Source organism: Arvicola amphibius, chromosome 12, assembly GCF_903992535.2.
Source record: "Arvicola amphibius chromosome 12, mArvAmp1.2, whole genome shotgun sequence".
NCBI lineage: Eukaryota > Metazoa > Chordata > Mammalia > Rodentia > Cricetidae > Arvicola > Arvicola amphibius.
In genome coordinates, this window is record NC_052058.2 from 23,602,157 (window position 1) to 23,622,748 (window position 20,592).

The 20,592-nt window shown below is 47.9% G+C and overlaps 1 protein-coding gene across 3 annotated transcripts in view; it reads left to right on the forward strand.

Annotated features, from left to right (window-relative positions):
• The window catches only part of LOC119827302 (carboxyl-terminal PDZ ligand of neuronal nitric oxide synthase protein-like), a 295,495-nt gene that overhangs the window by 255,806 nt on the left and 19,097 nt on the right, over nt 1–20,592 (forward strand). For all 3 annotated transcript variants that reach the window (XM_038348855.1, XM_038348856.1, XM_038348857.2), the window contains 5 exons: nt 1,011–1,152; nt 9,343–9,509; nt 10,913–11,092; nt 18,073–18,238; nt 19,557–19,709. In XM_038348855.1, the coding sequence (XP_038204783.1) occupies nt 1,011–1,152; nt 9,343–9,509; nt 10,913–11,092; nt 18,073–18,238; nt 19,557–19,709 (808 nt within the window). The remainder of the gene's footprint in view (nt 1–1,010; nt 1,153–9,342; nt 9,510–10,912; nt 11,093–18,072; nt 18,239–19,556; nt 19,710–20,592) is intronic.

Consider the following 20,592-nt stretch of genomic DNA (forward strand, 5'->3'; position numbering starts at 1 on the left):
ATATTTACATATCTTTCATTTTCAGTACTTGAAAGTAGGTGAAAGGTAACTAATCATCAAGTTATCTAACCAGCGGGACACCTTTGAGACCATGCCCAGGGACCCCAGCTGTGCAGCCTGCTGCGTTGCTGCAGACAATCTGAGAATCGCTTCTCTGCCCTCCCTATCTTTCTGTATTAAGTGGTGGAATCCTGGAAGCCTATGAGCTTTCCCACTGGGCTCCTAAAGGAAGAAGTTACATAGCAGGAATAAAAGCAAGGAAGGAGCTGCATCGTGTCCCAAAACCAGTGCCCTGGAGCTTCATCCCTGTTTTCTTCTAGTAGTTTTCTAGTTTTGACTCTGATCTGAGTTAATTTCCATATATGGTATAAGTCGGGAAGTCTAATTTCACTCTTCCGCATATAAATATTTTATTTTCCTAATGCCATTTATTGAAGAAACTCTCCCCATGGTGTGTACAGATCTGGGTATAAAATGTCTTAGAGAAGCACTGGTAAAGAGTTGCCTCTCCTGTCTGCTGGTCACTGTGGGTCTGTGAGGATGCCAGTCTTCAGCTGGTTCTGCAGTTAACCGTTGTCTTCTCAGCCCCACAGAGGCCCGTCTGTAAGAGCTCCTGGGAACTTTGCCAGTAGAAGGCAAAGGATGGCCCAGTCCCTCCTAGTTTGATGGGCTCACTGGACATTTGGTAGTGGCTGGTGACAGATTCTGAAGGATCAGAACTACTTTCATACTGGAAGGGACAAATGAGGCCAAGTCCAATTCTAAGTGCAGAACTGGAACACTTGCCTCTGGCGCCTGTCTTCCAGTTGACGACTGCTTCAGAGCTATGGTGTCACAGGTGCTATTTCTAGGGTATGTGTGCATCCAAGAAATCCTGAATTTTTCCACCTTTCCTTCTCTGGTTGCGTAGGCTTCTGACCACCTTGCACATCCTCAGCCACACTGACCCTTGCTGTGCCCTTGTGGAGTCTCTACATCCTTCACTCTTTCTTTTCCGTCTTCCTTCCCAGAGTCAAGCTATGAGAATCGTGCGGACAGTGGGTCAGGCCTTTGAAGTCTGCCACAAGCTGAGCCTGCAGCACACCCAGCAGAATGCAGATGGCCAGGAAGATGGGGAGAGTGAGAGGAACAGCGATGGCTCAGGAGACCCAGGTAGGCACCGTGGCTGCAGATGGGGAGGACACAGTGTGGGCCATGCGTTAAGTTACTTAAAAACTAATTCTAATAATTTCACATTTACTTTGATTACATTTTTTCCTTTTGTTCTCTTTTTGTCTGTTTTAGCTTTGAGATAAGTTCTTGCTTTGTAGCCCAGACTGAACTTGAACTTGGACTTCTCCTACCTTAGCTTCCTGAGTGAGGGATGGTGTTAATATGTACCAATAACAACTAGCCAGAAATCAGATCTACATGATTTCTTCTGCAGAAAAAGAAGTTCATTAATATGACAGTTTAACCAAGATAAAGTATTTAAGATTAGATAGATATACATATTTAGTTTAAGAAATGGAAGAACATACCATAGTATTGAATGGAAAACCTAAATGTCATAAGCATGAATACTGTGTCTTACATGGCACAGATTTCTATAAGCAAAGGAGACATCCTGGTAACCTGGGGTACTCAAATTCAAAAAGCTTTAAAAGGAAGAGTTAAAATGGTAATCAAAGAAAAATGCAAAAATTCAATTATTTCCATTAGCAGATGAGACATCCTAAAAGTCATATGAACTAATTATTCACATCAGAGTTAGAAAACAGAGGGGGCAGAGGTAGGAGAATCATGAAAAATTTGAGGCCAACCCATTCTACATATAGCTTGTCTCTAAAACAAATGAAAAAAGTTTAAAAAAATCCCAAAAATAGGGGTGGAGAGATGGCTCAGAGGTTAAGAAAACTGCTCTTCCAGAGGTCCTGCGTTCAATTCCCAGAAACGACATGGTGGCTCACAACCATCTATAATGAGATTTAGTGCCCTCTTCTGGCATGTAAGGCAGAACACTCTATACATAATAAATAATTAAATCTTTTTTTAAAAAATCACAAAAAAATAGGCATTATGCTTAAATAGCAGTATTGTCACGTGGCTGGACAGACAGGCTCCTGGTTTGCATTTGGACAGCACAGTCACAGTCTCTAGGCATGCATGCAGAAGTTAGTTCCACTCGGCCTTGAGCCTAAGTATCTACTTCTAGAGAAATAGCTCATAGTGTGTGCCTCAGAGTCATGACATAATTCAGTGAGCTAATAGATTTTAAAAGGCCAAATCTGATGCTTGGCACACAGAAAGACCAAATACATACTTGTTAGCTATAGATGCATACATGTTAGCTATATATACATATATGTTAACTATTATTGTTTGAGCACAGGTGTGTGAAAACTTCTAAAATCAAGGTAGAAAGTTTCAAGGAAAAGTGAGTAACAAAGGACTGACTGGCGCTCTATATTTAAATAAATATCCATGTAGATGCGACCAGGGAGAGCTGTGCTGTTGTAAAGCAACTGAACCGCTCAAAGCAGGAGGCCAGAGCCCGAGTCAGGCACATGCGCTAATATGTTGCAGATCCCTGGGGAGAATAACATGAGAATACCCACAGAACTCAAAATTCTACATGTCAGTTGACTCCTAAATCATGCTCGTAGTATCTCTAGGACTGCATTCTAAAGATAGACTAGACATGTGAAACAGTAAACCTTCTGTATGGTTACATAAGTGAGGAATCAGTTATAAAGCCAAAGGATTATAAAAGACAGTTTCGTTTCTTTTCTCTTTTTTGAGGCAGAGCCTCGCTATGTAACCCTGACTCTCCTGGTCTCACTCTATAGACCAGGCTGGCCTTAAACTTAGAGAGATTGGCCTGCCTCTGCTCTGCCTCTGCCTCTTGATTAAAGGTATGTACTTCATGCCTGGCTATGAAGTCACTTTTAAGTATAAATAGTGGACTATTGCTCAATGATTAAGAAGAATACTCAATTATCTGTGAACTGATATAATTCCATCTTAAGACATTTTGTCCATTTTGTAAAAAATCAAGCTCTAGAACTGTGGTTATGCTTCCTAGAAATTACATTTTATTGTAAGTACATAGGAATAATCATGTATACACATGTGGTATACATGTATGTACATATATGTGCACATGCAAGTTTGCCATGCATAGAATCTTCACGGCTTGATTCACAGGAAAGTGGCAACATAGATCATTCTGTAAAAAGGAGCCAGGTGGCTGAGGTGGCAAGAAGATTTACCCCCGACTGTACTCATAACGTTTCTACCCTGGACACATATTAGTCATAAATTAAGAAAACATGACATTTCATCTAATGCCCTGTTCCTCTGTGACCCCAGGGGGCCTCCATGCTTCTTTCTTGGCTCTCTCATTTGTGCCAACTGATGGTAGCCTCTGGCTAATGCAAGCATCACAGTAATCTTCCCTAATAATAACCATCACTAGATGGAGCCTTGTATTTTCCCCTGTGCACTGGACCACTCATGGTTTATAACAGGTTTATAACAGGCCATGGTAATGTTGTAAACCTAACCCCTTTCCACCTCTGTACTCTGAGACTTAGGGATCGGGGTTACAAGTAGTCTTTGGCAAATACTTCACAGGCCTGTGTAGCTATGGGTAGAGAGCCCATTGGGGATAGTTCCTGGCCTCTCTTGGATGCTCTGGAGACCTATGCTTGATGACTTTGCTCAGAGATCGGAAGCTATTTGCTTAGTTCTGCACTGTAAGATGCCGTAGACTGCTAGATGAGAGGTGGATTTCTTGCCTGGAGACGTTCCTTTTGTGTATGTGACTGTGAGGGTATGTGCGTGCACATGCATGTGCATGTGTGTTTGCATGCTTTGTGTATGTATGTGAATATATGTATGTGTATATATATGGAGACAAGAGGACAATCTTGGGTATCCTTCCTTCAGTGCCATTCACTTTTTTTGAGACAAGTTCTCTCACTGGGCTAGAACCCACCAACTAGGCTGTGACATTAGCCAGCAAGGCCCAGGAATTACCCTGTCTCCTCCCCAGCACCAGGACTCTGCAAGTGCGTACCCATCAGGTTTGGCTTTTGGCTTTTTTCTGCATGGGTTCTGAGGACCAAGCTAGTCCTTTTTTTTTTTTTTTTTTTTTTTTTTTTTTTTTTTTTTTTTGGTTTTCAAGACAGAGAGTCCTGAAACTAGCTCTTGTAGACCAGGCTGGCCTCGAACTCACAGAGATTTACCTGCCTCTGCCTCCTGAGTGCTGGGATTAAAGGCGTGTGCCGCCACTGCCTGGCCCAAACTAGTCTTGAAAGCACTGTATAGGCTGGCTGAGCCATATCCCCATACTCTGTTAATAACACTTTGCCAATGCCCTGCTACCTTGCTGGTAGAGAGTAGCAGCTGAAATCTCAAGAGCTTTCTAAGCCATGCTCACACTGGCAGCTGGTGCACACACACACACACAGAGAGAGAGAGAGAGAGAGAGAGAGAGAGAGAGAGAGAGAGAGAGAGAGAGAGAGAGAGAGAGAGAGAGAGAGGAGAGAGAGAGAGAGAAATTTCTAACCAGAAAGCAGAGGACACTGATCTGGTGAAACTGCTTTATCCTAGAGTGGAAGGGACGGCCATTGTCATCGCAGAAGTCCTGTCTGAGGAGGTTACTGTAATTCCTAAGTAGCTAATTGGATCTGTCCCTCAGCCTCTGGTCATGGAGGTCATGATGTCTTGGGCTGACCCATTGACAAGAACTGCCAGTGACCTTTCTTACAGGCAACACTAAGAAATAGGTCTTATTTTCCTGCAATCGGAACAGTGCTGTCCTTCAACCTACAGCCCCTAAAGCCATCCGCTGGAGGAGATGACGGATTTCCTGTCATGCTGAGGAGGAGACTCTGGGGAATCCATGCAGTTCCCAGTAGGGATCACTTCCTGTTCTTTGCTTTCAGTCTCATTTCCCCCAGGTACCCCAAACTCCTTCCTTTCCTGTTCTGGGTAATTCCTGTACCTTAAAGCCATTGTTGGCACAGTGCCTTCTGCTTCCTGCAGAGTTCCTCCTCATTCTGTACTCTTGTTTTCTCCTCTGGGGGGCCTGATTCCTAGCTCCCATTCTCTTCCCTTCCCCTTTCAGAAACTCAGAATACATTGTTTTCTGCTGTGTGCCTGTGTTCTCAGCACTCCTGGAGGATTCCATTGACATTAACACCCAGCCCTCTGAGTACCAGGCAGAGGATGCCTGCCCTCTGTCTTCAATGGGCTGTGAGCCTTGGGAGCACAGGGGCCTCCTAGCACAATAAATACTTGAGTAAACTGACAGTCAATACGCGCGGCCAAGGGACGGGGTGTGTTTTAATCATTGTCAACAATCATCTATAAAGTGCTTATTCCATGCTAAGATGAGCTTGAAGATTGAGAAGAGATTCCAACCAGAGTGACTTTGATGAGGAATGGTCTCCACTGGGGGAGTTAATACAACTGAGGTGGTAAAAGCAAAGTGAATTCAGAAGGGCTGAACGGTGGACTGCCAGGAAGGCAGTGGCGGAGACGGTAGCTACTGAAGAGTCCAGCATAGCTACTCTCTTCTCGCTGTAGAATAAAAGTCAGCACCCACCTTCCAGCCATGCTAGGCACCACTAACCCTCTGTTCTGTTACCTCTCTTTATGTAGTAGCCCTGTCTAGTATAGAACTTGCTATGTAGACCAGGCTGGCTTCACACTCACAGAGATGCACCTGCCTCTGCCTCCTGAGTGCTAGGGTTAGAGGCATGCACCAGCACACCTGGCCTGTTCTGTTACCTTTTTAGAGACAATTTTCTTAATTTGCATTAATATACATGAGGTATCATCTGCTTGACATTCTTATATACCTTAAAGAATGTAATTATATAACTGGCCTTCCACAGGTAGTGTCAGGCCCAGTGTGCTTTTTCTTTTAATCATCTTGACATAAACTAGAGCCACCTGGACAAAAATAACTTCCAATGAGGAATTACCTAGATCAGATTGTCATGTAGGGCATTGTCATGATTAATGATTGATGTGGGAAGACCCAGCCCACCGTGGCAGTGCCACCCCTGGGCAGGTGCTCTTTGGTTGCGTAAGAAAGCAGGTTGGACAAGCCAATAAGTAGCGTTCCTCCATGGTTTCTGTGCTGCTTCTGCTTGAGTTCCTGCCTTGGCTTCTCTCAGTGATGGACTGTGATGGAGATGCAGAAGCCAAACCAGCCCTGTCCTCCCCAAATTGCTTTCGGTCATGACGTTTAGCACAGCAATCGAAAGCAAACTAATTCACCCAGCATGCTTGCTTCGAGGTTTAAGATGACAAAGATACATTAGCTGTATCTTTTCAAGGCCAGTCAAGCTCGAGTTGGCACACTCTATCATACATACTGGCATCCCTGGGGGAGAGGGAGGGAGGCACCTGCTGGCAAAGGTGAGGTTATGCAGTAATGTAAGGGAGAAAGAGTACATGACATATCATTTGTGTGTGTGTGTGTGTGTGTATTACTGTGTGTGTGAGTGTATTACTATGTGTGTTATTACTGTGTGTGTGTGTATTACTGTGTGTGTGTGTGTGTGTGTGTGTGTGTGTGTATTACTGTGTGTATGAGTGAGTGTGTGTTGTGCGGCTTCTCCTGCAGAGACAGGAACAAATGTTCATTCAGCCCACAGAGCCCTGACGGTAAAGAATGATTACACCCAAGTTTGGCTTGAGAAACCAGTGAGTTTATTGGGGTTCCTCCAGGACCATGGGTGATTTAAAGGAATCTGCATCAAGAACACTACCCCAGTTTCACTGAGGAGTCTTCTCTCCCCAGCAATTAAACTTGGCTAGAAATAGCTACACAGAAATCTCTTTCCTCCTTCCCATCTCTATCTGTGTTTGTGTTTAATGGGAGGTTCATTTTAAGTAATTGTTTCACATGACTAGAAGCCTGGTAAATCAATAATGTGCTGTTGGAGACCTGGGGAAGGTTGAATTTGAGTCTGAAGGCCATCAGCTGCTGTCATTCCCTGTTCTTCGTGGGAGATTCGTCTTTGTTCTGTTTGAACCTCCATCTGATCAAATCAGTCTGCCCACAGACGGGCATCCACTTGACACAAGGTTGATTGCTTTAAATATTAGTTGCAATTTAAAAAGTAACTCCACAGCAAGCTCTAGAATAATCTTTGGCAGGTGCCTGGGTTTCTGTGGTGGCTGGCCCTTTGGCACAGACTGTGGGTGGCTATGGAAGTGAGAAGGTCGTGTCAAGAGGTCACTGGAGCTGCAGGCTTGCTACACAGGGCAGTCGGACTTTCATCCTGACCTTACCCTTGCCCACTCAGTGATCTCCAGCAAACTGCATGTTGGGTACCAGTTCTTTGAGGCACTGAGAGAATGCAGGTGAATGAACCTAGGACGGGGTTTATTGTAAGCTCTTGGTGCTAGCAGTGTAGCTAGGGTTCTGCATATGGAACATATGCACAAGGAAATGGATGGGGGATGCTCTGAAGGTCTGTAGTTCACAGTAGGTATGAGCTGAGTGGTTGATCTGGCTTTCCTGTGGCCGTGAGGCTGAGTGTATCTGAGTGTCAGCTGTCGGTGCCCTTTGGATCTGGAGGTGGAACCCTTTCTTCTTCAGGAAGCCTGCTCACTGCCTTCTCCTGGTGGCTTCCTTTATGCCTCCCACTCACCTTCTTAGTGTGTGTAAACTGCTGGCAACCTGTTTTTTCTTTTCGCATCTGCTCTCCTGAGAAGGATTTTCCTATGAAGGTCCAGAGGAAAACCGATGGTTTCCTGCAGGGATCTGGCTTCTGTGTTGGGGAGCTTTTCATTGAATGCAGTGTTTATCTTTCCAGAGGAGCCCTGCCTGTGATGGGATGGCAGGCCCTTCATTGTACAGAGGAAACTTATTTACACTTGGAAATTGAAAAGGGCAAGTGCTGGAAGCTGTCCTGGCTTCTTCGATGTCAGCGTTTTCTCTTCTGGGATTCAGCGGGGGGGGGGGGGGGGGGGGTTATGTTGCTTCTCACTCACCTGCCTCCCAGTGCCTCCTCTCTCCTTCCCTGCTCTGTGCCTGTCTTTCTTGTCTCCCTCATTCTTCTCCTGTTCCCTGTACTATGGGGGAGTTATATCTTTTGTATCTTTTGGCAACAGCTGCCTCTGGCCACCCCCAAGGCTCAGAGCAAGGTGGGACCACTGCTCAAATCTTTATTGCAGTATACCCTCTCTCAGACTCTCCCTGGGGTGGGTTTCCCGGGAGAGATCTATTTCCTTGGAGGTATGCCTTCTCCCACGTAGCAACTGTCCAGCATGTACATAGACTGGGAAGCCTTTGGAAGGACTTTATTCAAATAAAACCTGCTAGGGGCCAGCAAAAGAACACAGCAGGTAAAGGTATTTGCTGCCAAGACTGACAGCCTGAATCTGATCCCTGGAACCCACACCACAGGAGAGAAGCAATTCAGGTCAGCTGTCTTCTGACCTCCACAGGTGCGCCGTGGCACATACTCACCCATACACAGACATACAATGCATAAATAAATGCAATAAAAACAAGGAAATAAAAGGCTGGATCAGCTAGGAGGAAAACCTAGCATACTGTTGACTTCTAAATACTGAGCTCGCTCCCATACATAGTCAGGTTTATCTGCATAGAAAGGACTTACAGCCACTGGCTCTGCAAAGCAGACACATGCCTAACACCTGATTGTCTGGGCTATCTCCAACGTTAGGGAATCAGCACTCTGTGTACCCCGCTACCACCACCCAACTCTGTTTTCCAGCTGCTGCTTGGTCTCTGAAAGCTATTATGAAATTGTATTTGAAGAAATCGTGGTGAACATAGAGGAGCATGGTGGCACATGCCTGTAATCCTCTCTCAGGAGACAGAGACAGGAAGATAGGCACAGGTTGGGGCTGGCCTTGTGAACTATTCTGAGCTATAAAGTCAAGTCTCCCTCCCCATCTTGAAACACCAAAACAGAACATAGTGACAAACCTAATCCCAAATATAGGGAAAGGAAATATTCTCTGTGGAACCCTTGAGAGTAAGTGCCAGGCTGGGAAGCAGAGCCCTGAGCTGGGATGAAGTTAGCGATGACAGCGCCCTTTCTTCTAGCGTCTCTACGCCTTGCTGTTAGAAATGTTCCAGGCTGTGGAGATGCTGCCCCCAGCTTGAGGAAACATTTGTTTGTTTCTGAACTTTACTATGATGTAAGACTAAAAGTATCATACGGGGTTGAAAAGATGTAACAAAAGGAAGTGTGAAATGTCAGAGGAAGCCCATGGCACGCCCGGGCTTGACTAACGGAGGACTAACAAAATAAAGCGAAAATACCGTTCCTTATGTCATTGTTTCCCGCCCTGTTGTCCCTGCAGGCCGCCAGCTTCCTGGAGCTGAGAGGGGCTCCACTGCTCCGGCGGAGGAAACTGATATTGATGCTGTGGAGGTTCCACTCCCCGGGAATGACATTCTCAAGTTCAGTCGCGGGGTGACGGACCTGGATGCTGTCGGGAAGGAAGGAGACTCCCACATAGACTCCACGGTAGGTGGTCCTCCAAGAGCAAGCTGTGTCGCAGCTGTAGCCTTCGGCCAGCAGGCGCCTTATAGCTCCCGCTGCTGCAGCTTCAGAAGTGAGGTGCCCTGTCACCCAGTGGCATATTTTGTCGCCTCTCCGAGGGGTCCGACTTCTGCAGGTTCAGCATCCATGGGCCGGCACACATGTGAGGGTGCTGTGGAGCTGGTGTCTGAAGCTTATTGCCCACCTGGGGGAATCCCGTCAATGTTCTATCCCTTTCTCCGTACACAACAGCATCTTGTGATATTTGTGCAGACCCATGTGATGCAGAGAATCACATGACTTAGCTATGAAAAACAGACTGTTTGAGCCCCCTCGCCTTGTCTAGCAGTTGTGTGCCTTTAAAACTCCTGGATAACAGCTCTGTTGAGTCTGGAAACTGGCCCACGGCATATTAGAAACTGAGACCACAATAAGGCGGGCCTCATCACCCCAGCCTGGCATTCCACGGGTAGGACAACTAAGGCTTAGGGGAGCTTCTGATACGATCCATGAAACAAGCCCCAAAAGCCCCAAGACTAAATTCAAACTTAGAGACAACTAAGCTAAGGAAAATAAAAACTGAAAGGGAAGCTCCTGACCCTTGGGTTCCCAGGAAGCTCTTGGGCACTTTCTGTCCTCCAACTAGATTAGACCAGTTCATGAGGAAACGCCTGTGTAGTTTGGCGGGCAGTGCCTCCAGTTTCCTCTGCTGCCCCATGACCTCTCTACAAGGGGCAATAGGCATTTGTCCCCCGGTGCCTTCTTCCTGAATATCTGAAGATCAGCAGAGCCATTGGAAACAAAACCTACCTCCTTGGCGTTCAACTCTGACTTACCGGAGCCATCTGAGCGAAAGTGTCCATCAGGAGAAAGAGACCGCAGCTGTGGTCACCTAGCTAACAGAGGTCCCTCCGGGTCATGTGATGTCCAAATGTTCTTCCTTCACTGTGAGAAGAGATGGGAGAGGCTGGAGCATCTGACCCCAGAAGAGGAAGCAAAGGACAGCACGGGGGAAGAACTGAGACCATCTCTCTCTTGTTGCCATAGTAACATGATAGGCTGCTGTGTACACAAACAGATTCTAACGCTAGAAACCCCAATTCATCAGAAAACGAGGGGTTAAAAAGAAAAACCGTTTTGTCAACTGCCCGTCTCCCACCCTATTGACAAATGATGTTCCCAAGGTATGGGGATAGAATTTTCTGGCTCTGTGGTCCAAACCCAGGTGTGCCAGCATTTTCTCCCTGGAGCTATTCCTGTCATTCAAGATGCTGCATCTCTAGCACTTGGATTTCGCTCTGCCCATGTACCCATCGCAACCATCACAGTAAGAGGGAGCATGCCCTCGGAGGTGGCTTCTGCCTATGAGCCATGTTCTGTCTTTTCAGGTCTCACCCAGTCCTCAGGAGCCCATGCTGACAGCCTCACCCCGCATGCTGCTCCCTTCTGCTTCCTCGAAGCCACCAGGGTTGGGCGCGGGGACGCCCCTGTCCACTCAGCACCAGATGCAGCTTCTCCAGCAGCTCCTCCAGCAGCAGCAGCAGCAGACGCAAGTGGCTGTGGCCCAGGTTCTCCTCAGCCTCCTCCCTTCTTCACAGGCTCCACTCTCATGGGCTTGACGCGCCTTCCCTAGCAAGGGGCTCAGGGCAGGTTTACAACCTAGGGGGCTCTAAGGAATTGCTCATGCTATTGGATCATTGCTTGTTGGGGTTCTAGGAGGTGACAGGGGAGGGGGACAGGTGGGAGCTATGGTTAAAACGGAAAAACACATCGGTTCCCCCCGTGTATCCCTCGCTCTGAGTAAGGCTTGGCTGGCTTGGCTGAATGTTGTTGGATGATGATTTGAACGTACCAAAGAAAAAGAAGTACGCAGTCCCACCCTCCCTTCCCTACCTTATTTCCTCATGTTTGGGGTGGGAGGGGATGCCTTTGGAGTTAGGACAGGGGTGACAACTCTTAAAACAGCTCCAAGTATAAATCTGTGACTAGCATCCTTGCACAGACTGCTGCTCAGGCATCCCAACCCTCTTGACCGGAACAGGTCCTCAAGCCTCCAATACTGACCTACTTATTCCAGACAGTATTTGATTAGGAACTCATTCTAATAGCAATGAACTCATGGGAATTCAGGTAGATGATCTGAGCCATTTGAGAAATGGCTACCTTTTCGCATCTGGATGGAGTTTGTGCCCTGGAATCTGGTTGGATCGTTGCTGCTCTTGGGAGAGGATTGAGCTGATTGCCCTTGCTGCTTTCAGCAGGAATCCCTTCTGTTTGGTTTCCATTTGGAGGTCGCTGTCATCCATACTTCCTTGGAATTTCGTAGTTTGAGCCGTCTCTCGATGATGGGCAGGTCAGGGAATGGTGAAGACACATGCATCTGATCCGTATAAAAGCTGAAGTGTGAAGCCAGAACCAGGCAGGATCAGGCCTTATGTGGGTAGACGAAGGTAGTCAGGAGGATGGGATGGGATGGTTGGAGAGTTATCTGTGAAAGGCCACTGTGTGCACCAGTGTTCTGGATGGGATAGGCTTGATTAGGTGCTGAGATCTTCCGTGTTCAGTACAGGAAATAGACTCCTCCAGGGAGAATTGACTGATCCGTCTGTGTGATCTGCTTCCTCTTCTACTGACTCCTGGATGATCCTTCCGTCTGCTATGGCTTGGCCTGAAAGAGCCCTCTTGTCCTCCAGCCTTCACCGACCGTCCCTGAGGCTGGTGCCTTGTGGGTCACTTTGGCTCCGCATTTCAGAAGAGCGGAACCAGTGGGACGATGCTCCAAGTAGCAGACAGAGCCTTGGAGGCGGCATGGGGGTGGGAGATCTGACTGTGAAATCAAAGACTACACCATGCTGGTGGGAGGATTTGCAGGTGTTCCCAAATCAGTGTCAGAGAAAAGGGAATGTCATTAATGACTTCTTATATTTGGAGAGAGGAAAAAAACGTTCTTTGTCAAATGAAAGAATCCATCTCTGGCTAATGACAGCATGGTAGTCTGAGACTCTCCTCCTCAGTGTGGGGATTGACGGCAACACAAAGCCTGTGCATCTCAGCCCCGGCCCATCCCGAGGCTCAGCATTTCCCCAAGTTTTCCACTGAATGCGGATCCATTCTCCAAACAATTCTCTTTCAGCATATCAATTCCCAAGTAATTATTATTTACCCAAGAGTAGATCTGATGCATATTCATGCTGTCTTATTAGCAAAGGGCATCTGAATTTGAAGTCTCAGCTAAGTGCTAGAGAGAAATCAGTTGCAAGTGTCACATCTACACGCGGCGTTGTGGCAGTGGAAGGAAGCACTCAGCCTGCACTCAGTCAGACGCGCAACTTGTCGCAGGTCAGCCTCCATCAGGGCCAAACCTAAAAGTGGCTTTCTGGCATAGCAACTGTCTGTCTTAACAAAACATCCTGCCCTGCCCTACTCTAATCGCCTCTTCCTTAGGAGGTGTGGGATCTAAGGAAAGGGAACCATATAGTGTTACAGATCCGTTTCATGAGCCTCTCTCTAAGTTCTAGGTGTTTCACCAGGTTGGCCAGTCCAAGCCTCTCATTTACTCAGAATCTATTGGGTGTAGCTGACAAGTGAGCCGCTGGACCCTCGGCTCAAGCAGTAATACGACAAAAGGCTGCCGTAGGACAGTGACGACTCTGAGTAGAGCGGTAGCCTTCTGAACTTTTTCCATCGAACTCGACTTAAGGTCATCTGATGGCTTCTTGAGCATAGTCCTCTAACCTGTCCCTGCCATTGTCCTTAGTCGCTCTCTGACCACCTGCCTTCCATCTGCATCTTATATATACTGCCAGGGACACAGTAGGGTACAACTGTACTCTCAGCTGGCCCTTGTCCCCCCGGTCCTGCAGGTGGGTTCAGTCTTAAACCAGCCTCTTCAAGCTCCGTACCTTTGTAGGATTTGATCAAAGAACTTTCTGTCATTGTCCCCATCTATGGGTCTAATCAGTTATGTAAGGCATGCAAGCAGGCTGATGACAGGGGATCCTGACATCTACCATGGGCCTGCAACAGACCAACTGCAATACCCTGGTTCTTCCTCAGGACCAATTAGTTACTGGGGATGTCAACTTTCTCTTGTTCTGTCAGACAGCTGCTGGCATGCGGCAAGGTGTCTCACTGAAACACCAGTGGTCCCCAGAACTCAGCAGTTGTAACTGTTGTCTTAGTGTTTAGGCTAAGAATGTAGTTTCCCTTTCTCTGAGCTCCCAAACCCTCCTGTGTTACTTCTTAGTCCAAAATCTAAGGGTAAAGCCCCAATTTCTTGCAGATAATGTGTGCTCTTAAGGCTGCTTACTGCGTTCTTTATGCCCCCCGCCGCATTGGCTCTCACACACCAATCTGATTTGGCTGTTGCCTTCAGGACCATAGTCCGTTCTTTTTGATGTTGTCGTGACTTTTTCTAAGACCTCAAGCCCTCACCTCAATTCCTTCAGTGCTGATCTTGATCAGGCCTTCCTTGGCCTTAAACACGTATGAGCAAAGATGGTATTAACCAACTCCTAAGGGTTTCCAGGTCATTCTGCAGTGTGTAAATAGTGAATTACCCTAGTCCCTCTGAGACTCTCCCAGCCCAGCATGAGGCTCGCCTGGCTGCATTAGCTTCTGCTTTTACCTGGACCAGAAGTTCAAGGGTGTGGATGAAAAACAGAGCCACACCTTGAATCGTACCTGGGATATAGTTGGTGCCTGCATAGCTGCATGCTGGGCCTGCCTGGCTCCAGGATTATGGCTTATTGACAACAGTTAAGTGGGCCAGATATGTTTACAGTTTGCCAAGCCCTTAGCCTAGCATTTGGGAAAATGGTAGTGAAGCTCATTGTTGCTATTTAAAGACCTCCTCTGCCTGTTGCCACTCTGCTTATTTAGGAACAAGTAATTTGTTATTTATGCTTTTTGATATTGCGTGTTGTGGTTAGAGAAACAGCGCTGGAAGCTGCACCCCCCACCCTGGCCCTCCACGTAGCGTTTGTCCTTGTGGCTTTTCCCAATCCCCAGTCTTGCCCAAGTCCCTGGCCTAATGCATGCTGAGACAGCGCTGCCTGCCTCTGCTTTATCCTGTATAGGGAAGGGGGTGGGGGGGGATTGCTCTGGTTATCCCCGCTGCCATTTCCATGTGCCTGCCACTCCCTAACTTCAGCCTGGCCCTGCCCCCACTTCTGATGGAGGAGCTGGAGTCCAGGCAAGTAGGCTGGAGAGTTGATTGGGGCGATGGTCTGAGGTGGTCGGGTGGGTTGAGGGTGAGCGCCCGACTTTGGGGAAGTGGTCCAGGGCTGGAGGGACAGGGTTGGTGTTATACGTGTTGTTCTGGGATTGGGATGCCGAGCTGGATGCCGACATGAAGTGTGGCTCTAAGTGCCACAGCGCTGTGTTTGTGCCTCTGGCTTAGTCTGAATGGGAGAGTCCGTACTCAAGGTGCCATAGTCTGGAGAGGAGACATTCCACAGTTACCTTTTCCGAAAGGACTGTGGTCAGCTGTGTGGGAAATGTTCAATTCTTTGTAAGAAAAGTTGTCTAAAGATAAACGTCCACGACTCACGGGTATCGGGGGTGGGGGTGGAACCTTCTACTCCCGTCCTAGTTGAGAAACAGAGCCCAAGCCAAGGGTGAAGCAAACACCACCTCATTTGAGCATTCCTTTCCGAGTTTAAAGAGCTCTAAGCCGTGCTGTCCTCACTTGGCCTGGTTTGGGTGCTGCAGGCAGAGGTCTGAGCCTCCTGCCTGATTCCACTTTGGATGACTGCAGATGCAGGAGGCTCATTAGTGCTGGCTTGGGCAGTGACAGCCGCGCGTCGTTTCTGTGCTCATGGGGCTTAAAAACATCCGAAATGATACCGCTCTGTGCTGGCAGAGGTAAAATTCTTATGTAATCCGGAACGAGAGGCACTCGCTCTCTGGCGTGTTTGCTCATGGCACTTAATGTCAATGGGTTTTACCAGAAGCATAGTATTCAAGGGTCGTCTCTCGGGTGTTGATGGCACTCCACCTTTGGAACTTGGACACCTGCCAGAGAAGCTTCCAACACTCCCCTAACTTCTCTCCTCTTTTTTTGTTCTCCCTCCCAATTCTCAGATGTCACCATGGGATCTGAGGACTTTTTTAAGTGCCCTCCAGTGGTTTTGACTGTCTGAATGCAGAATCGGACATCTCAGTCCCTAGCCAGCCCTCTCCCATGACAGATGGGGCAGATGAAGCCCAAGGAAAAGTGGGTTGTCTCAGGAGTCAGCGAAGATGCCAGCACCTCAGCTGCTAGTCTCATGCTTGCTTCCTAATGGTCTATTCTGTTGGGATGCTGGTACCTGAGGGTGTAGCAGGTGTATAGCCCATAACAGATGCTAATTAGTGGTGTGCAGGGCTCTGTGCTCTCTGATTATCCACTGAAAAGCCACGTTCCATATTTCTGTCTTATATTTCTGTTTGATTCCAAAGTAAGTAGAAAGTGAGAGATCTAATAAGTAGATTGCATAGATGGTAGGGTCCTTTCCCTGATACTCTTATTTCATGTAAGTAACAGTACTAGCAGCTAGAGTTTTGAGCTTGCCTGTCCTGTGGGGATGCAGGTTGGGGCTTCCCATAGCCATTTCCCTGTTTCTTAGATTCAGTAGGATTTAGGAGACCCCTGGGTGGAATTTCTCCGTGCCTCTCTTTCCCAGGAAGCTGCGTGTTTCATAGCTGCCCTCCATCAGAACCCCAGGCCCCAGTGTTACTGACACTTCTTTTCCTGTTCTCGTCCCTCTTGAGAATCTCTCCCGGGAATCTGAAACAGCAAAGGATCATCCTGATCAAAACAAGAGTTCTGTCCTTGGCAGTCCTTTAAATGGCCAGATTTCCTTTAGATTCCTTAAGCATCATCGCCCTGGGGAGAATGAGCCCGACCTTGAGGATCCACTAATGAAAAGTGTTGGCAAATCTCATTGGTGCCCTTGCTCAGTTCAAAGCAGAGCCAGCTGCGAGACCTTCTCTTCTGAACAGGGCAGAGAAGGAAGCATCCGCTGCACCTGAGTACAATCGTCTCAGCACTGTGTCCTGAGAAGGCAGATGCAGAGGCCTGCAGATGCCTTGGTCAGTCTCAGCCACATGGGAATTTCTAGAGAATGCTGCTTTTCAGAAAAGGGGAAAGAGAACAGTGGAGGCTTCCCCTCTTCCATCCCTCTCCCACCCCACATCCCACCCACCCACCCAGGTTCTTTGTCAACACCATGGTTCGTCTCCAAGAAAACCATCTTTCCTATGCACTGACTTGGTTCCAGGTGACCAAGCTCATTCATTCCCTTTCTTGAGAGCCTTCCAAAATCCTCCCGATCCCATTCCTAAGTACAAGAACCATGTATACGTGAACCCTGGCCTTCTGACTATTTTCCTGAAGCTAGCATCCTGGATATAATTGCCCCATCTCTCCCCAGTGATTTCACCTTTATTCAAGGGTTACACTCCAGGAATGGGCACGTAAACACCACAGGCCTAGAGCCTATTGAGTGTGCCGTGGCTGACCCCGTACCACAAGAGGGATATGAATAGATGAAGTGTTCACTGTGAACTTGGCTTTATATGGCTGTCAGGAGAGCACTACTGTTAGTCACTCAACAAACATTTAACCCATTCCAAGGAGGAATCAGGGATTCTATGGGTGTCCATTGAGAATAAGAAAAGAATTGAAAGGCGGAGAAGCTGGTACCCAGATATGAGAAGCCAAGCTTTATCACAACCAGCTCACTAACTGCAATGGAGTTCTACTTCCTGTGTCTTGTTGCACTGATGTTCAGGAAAGTAGAAGGAAAGATTATTGGTTAGGGTGAGGCGTCCCATGGTGATGGTCTGGTCAATATATAAGCTTTTGTATTTTATTTTTTAATTGATTTTGAGATCTTGCTAGGTAGCCCTGGCTGGCCTGGAAGTTGCTACATAGACTGGACCATCCTCAAAATTCTCCTGCTTCTGTTTCCCAGATGTTAGGATTACAACATGTACCCCACCATACCCAGCTACTTTTGTTTTTTTAAAGATATGGGTAACGCTGGGTGTGATGGCACATGCCTGCAATCCTAGCACCGAGGAGGCAGACACACAAGAGAGTGACTGCAAGTTCAAGGCCAGCCTGGTTAATACAGTCGGCTCCAGGCTAGCTAGGGCCATACAGCAAGACCCTGTCTCAAAACAAACAAATCGAAGTTAGAAAAATGTGCTGTGTGGGGCCTATGTAAGTTCTTAAAACAGGAATGGAGGGCAGTTTATCTGCACGACACTGCAGGAAGTGAGTGTTTTTCCTACTTTCTGCACTTGACATGGGGCTCAGAGTGGTGCCTGAAGTATAGAGAGAAGTCCACAGGGCTGGCAACCTGTCTTCTCTTGGCCACTTTTCCAACATTACAATTCTAGGTGCCCAATTTTCCATGCAGGGTTTCTTCATCTTGAATTGAATGTGGAAAGGGGCATCTCCAGTCCTGGCCATCCATTGGCAACTGTCAATTTGTAGTAATGCCCTCTCTTTTTTTTTGTCCCTCCTTCTCTCTGTCTCCTGGCCTCATGCTCTCTGCAGGTTCACTTGCTGAAGGATCAGTTGGCTGCTGAGGCTGCAGCACGGCTGGAGGCCCAGGCGCGAGTGCACCAGCTCCTGCTGCAGAACAAGGACATGCTCCAGCATATCTCTCTGCTGGTCAAGCAAGTGCAGGAGCTGGAGCTGAAGCTGTCAGGACAGAATGCCAGTAAGCTGAGGTCCCATCCAGCCTCACTCTTCATAAAATAAGTTATTTTCACAAACCGGGGATGCTTGCTTAGAGCCTTGATGGCGCCCTTATAGTTCAATAGAACACAGGCTTCATTGTTACTAGTCTGCACGTTTCATAAATTATAGAATTACAGGGCCAGAGTCCATATTGGCTGCCTTCTATCCACTACCCAGACTTGACCTTGAAGGTCCCTAGGAGACACTAGTACATATCTGTCCACTCTCTCCTTATAGAAAACTTGGTCACTTTATATTCCAAGAAAGCCCATTTCTTTCTCAGAGAGATTTTCCCAATGAAAATATACTGAGCCCATACGGGGTATCATATTGTGAACTCTGTGGGTTCCCCCAAACTCTTTAGTAACTGATTCTCTGCACTATGTAGATGTCCATTTAATTGATAAGGCGGCTCAGTAACTGTGGCCATAACTAGACTCTACGGTCTGAGATTCTTTGCTACCTGCATACCAGACTCCTCAAGCTGAACTGGGAAGCAGTAGGCAGTCTAGTTCCTGGCCTTTATCGTAAACTTGCCTTTGAGTGAGTTCTAGGCATGCATGAAGCCTGTGCTGACTGTGTGCTGGCAAATACCTACCGATCAGCTATTACACAAAGAACTGTGATCGAATTTTTTAATGTGTAAGCTCCTTTATTCTCTGTAGTAGTAAACGCTGTCATGACCATTGCACAACTGAGGAAACACACTCAAGAGAGGTTTAATAAGTAGCTCAGTCACACAATTAGCCAACAGTGAGTGGAGCCTAGACTCACACTTAAGACTTCACTGCGAGTCTGATGTTTTTCTAGCTCTGCCATTGGTTTCTTAAAGTTACGGCTCATAGCTGTCTCATAGTCCAGCCCATGGGGACTTCTCATCAGTGGTCAGAGACAGGGCTGGGGTCTAAAATGTGTGTAACCCCACTCTGGTGTCCAGATGCTCTTGCAAGGTTCCACTATTACCCCGTATTTGGAATGTGGATGGGTTGGTACCTTTTCCCCCATCACAAATCCACTATGTGGCATTCAGCATCCTTCCCAACTCTCTGAAAGCTGTCCCCAGCCCCACACCACCCCACCCAGCAGCCAAGTGCATCTGATGTTTGCAAGGGTGGAAGAGAAAAAGTGCTGGGTTAAGCTGTAAAATCTCTCAGGGATGCTGCCGAGTCAGTCAAAGGACCATTTCAGGGACTGTAATTGTCAGAACCAAGCCTTTCCCAGCTGCAAGGGTTAATAACTGAGCTCCCGTTTGAAGCCTTGCCTAACACTGCCTCTCCTTGTCCCTTGTCTCCCTTCAGTGGGCTCCCAGGACAGCTTGCTGGAGATCACCTTCCGCTCAGGTGCCCTGCCTGTGCTCTGTGAACCCACCACCCCTAAGCCAGAAGACCTACACTCGCCACTGCTCGGTGCCGGCTTGGCTGACTTTGCCCACCCAGCGGGCAGCCCCTTAGGTAGGCGTGACTGTTTGGTGAAGCTGGAGTGCTTTCGTTTCCTCCCGTCTGAGGATACCAGGCCGATGGCGCAGGGTGAGCCGCTTCTGGGTGGCCTGGAGCTCATCAAGTTCCGAGAGTCAGGCATCGCCTCAGAGTATGAGTCCAACACGGACGAAAGCGAGGAGCGTGACTCATGGTCCCAGGAGGAGCTGCCACGCCTGCTCAATGTCCTACAGCGGCAGGAGTTGGGTGACAGTTTGGATGATGAGATCGCTGTGTAGGTGCAGGGCAAGGAGTTGGCGGAGGTGGCAGCATGATGCCAATGGGGTCAAGTCTGCCTGTTCCGTGGCAGGGGATGCCCAGGGAAGGCGTGAGAATAACACCCAGGGCGGAGAGTGTGGGGCTTTGGAAAGAGGGTCAGGATTTTGCTTTGGAAGGTAAATCGGGGAAGAAATTGGATTCTCAGAGACAGGAATCAGCGCATGCATAATGCTAACGACTGAAGGGGTGGAAACAGGGCTTCCCAGAACCTAGGGCCTTGGGACAAGGTCCGTCTTCAGAACCACAGTTCCGGAAGGCCTGCTGCTACCGCTATTACTATAGTCAGGTTCTACTCAATCTATCCCGTGATGCCTCGGTGACACTCACGCTCTCCTGTCTCTGTGGTGCAGACCAGAAAGGGAAGCCATTGGTACCTTCTCGGGTACTTTGTTTTTGGATATCAGGATGTTATAAATTGCCTAACCCTCCCTTGAGCTATAGGAGAATTCCCTCCCCAGGCCCTGGCTGAGACCATAGAGGTTGGGTGCCCTGGGCTCCTGGGAAAGGGAGGCTATGCCTGAGTCTGGAGTCGAGGGGATTCACAAGTCAGAGTGGCTAACTAGGAGTTTTCTCTAGCTGG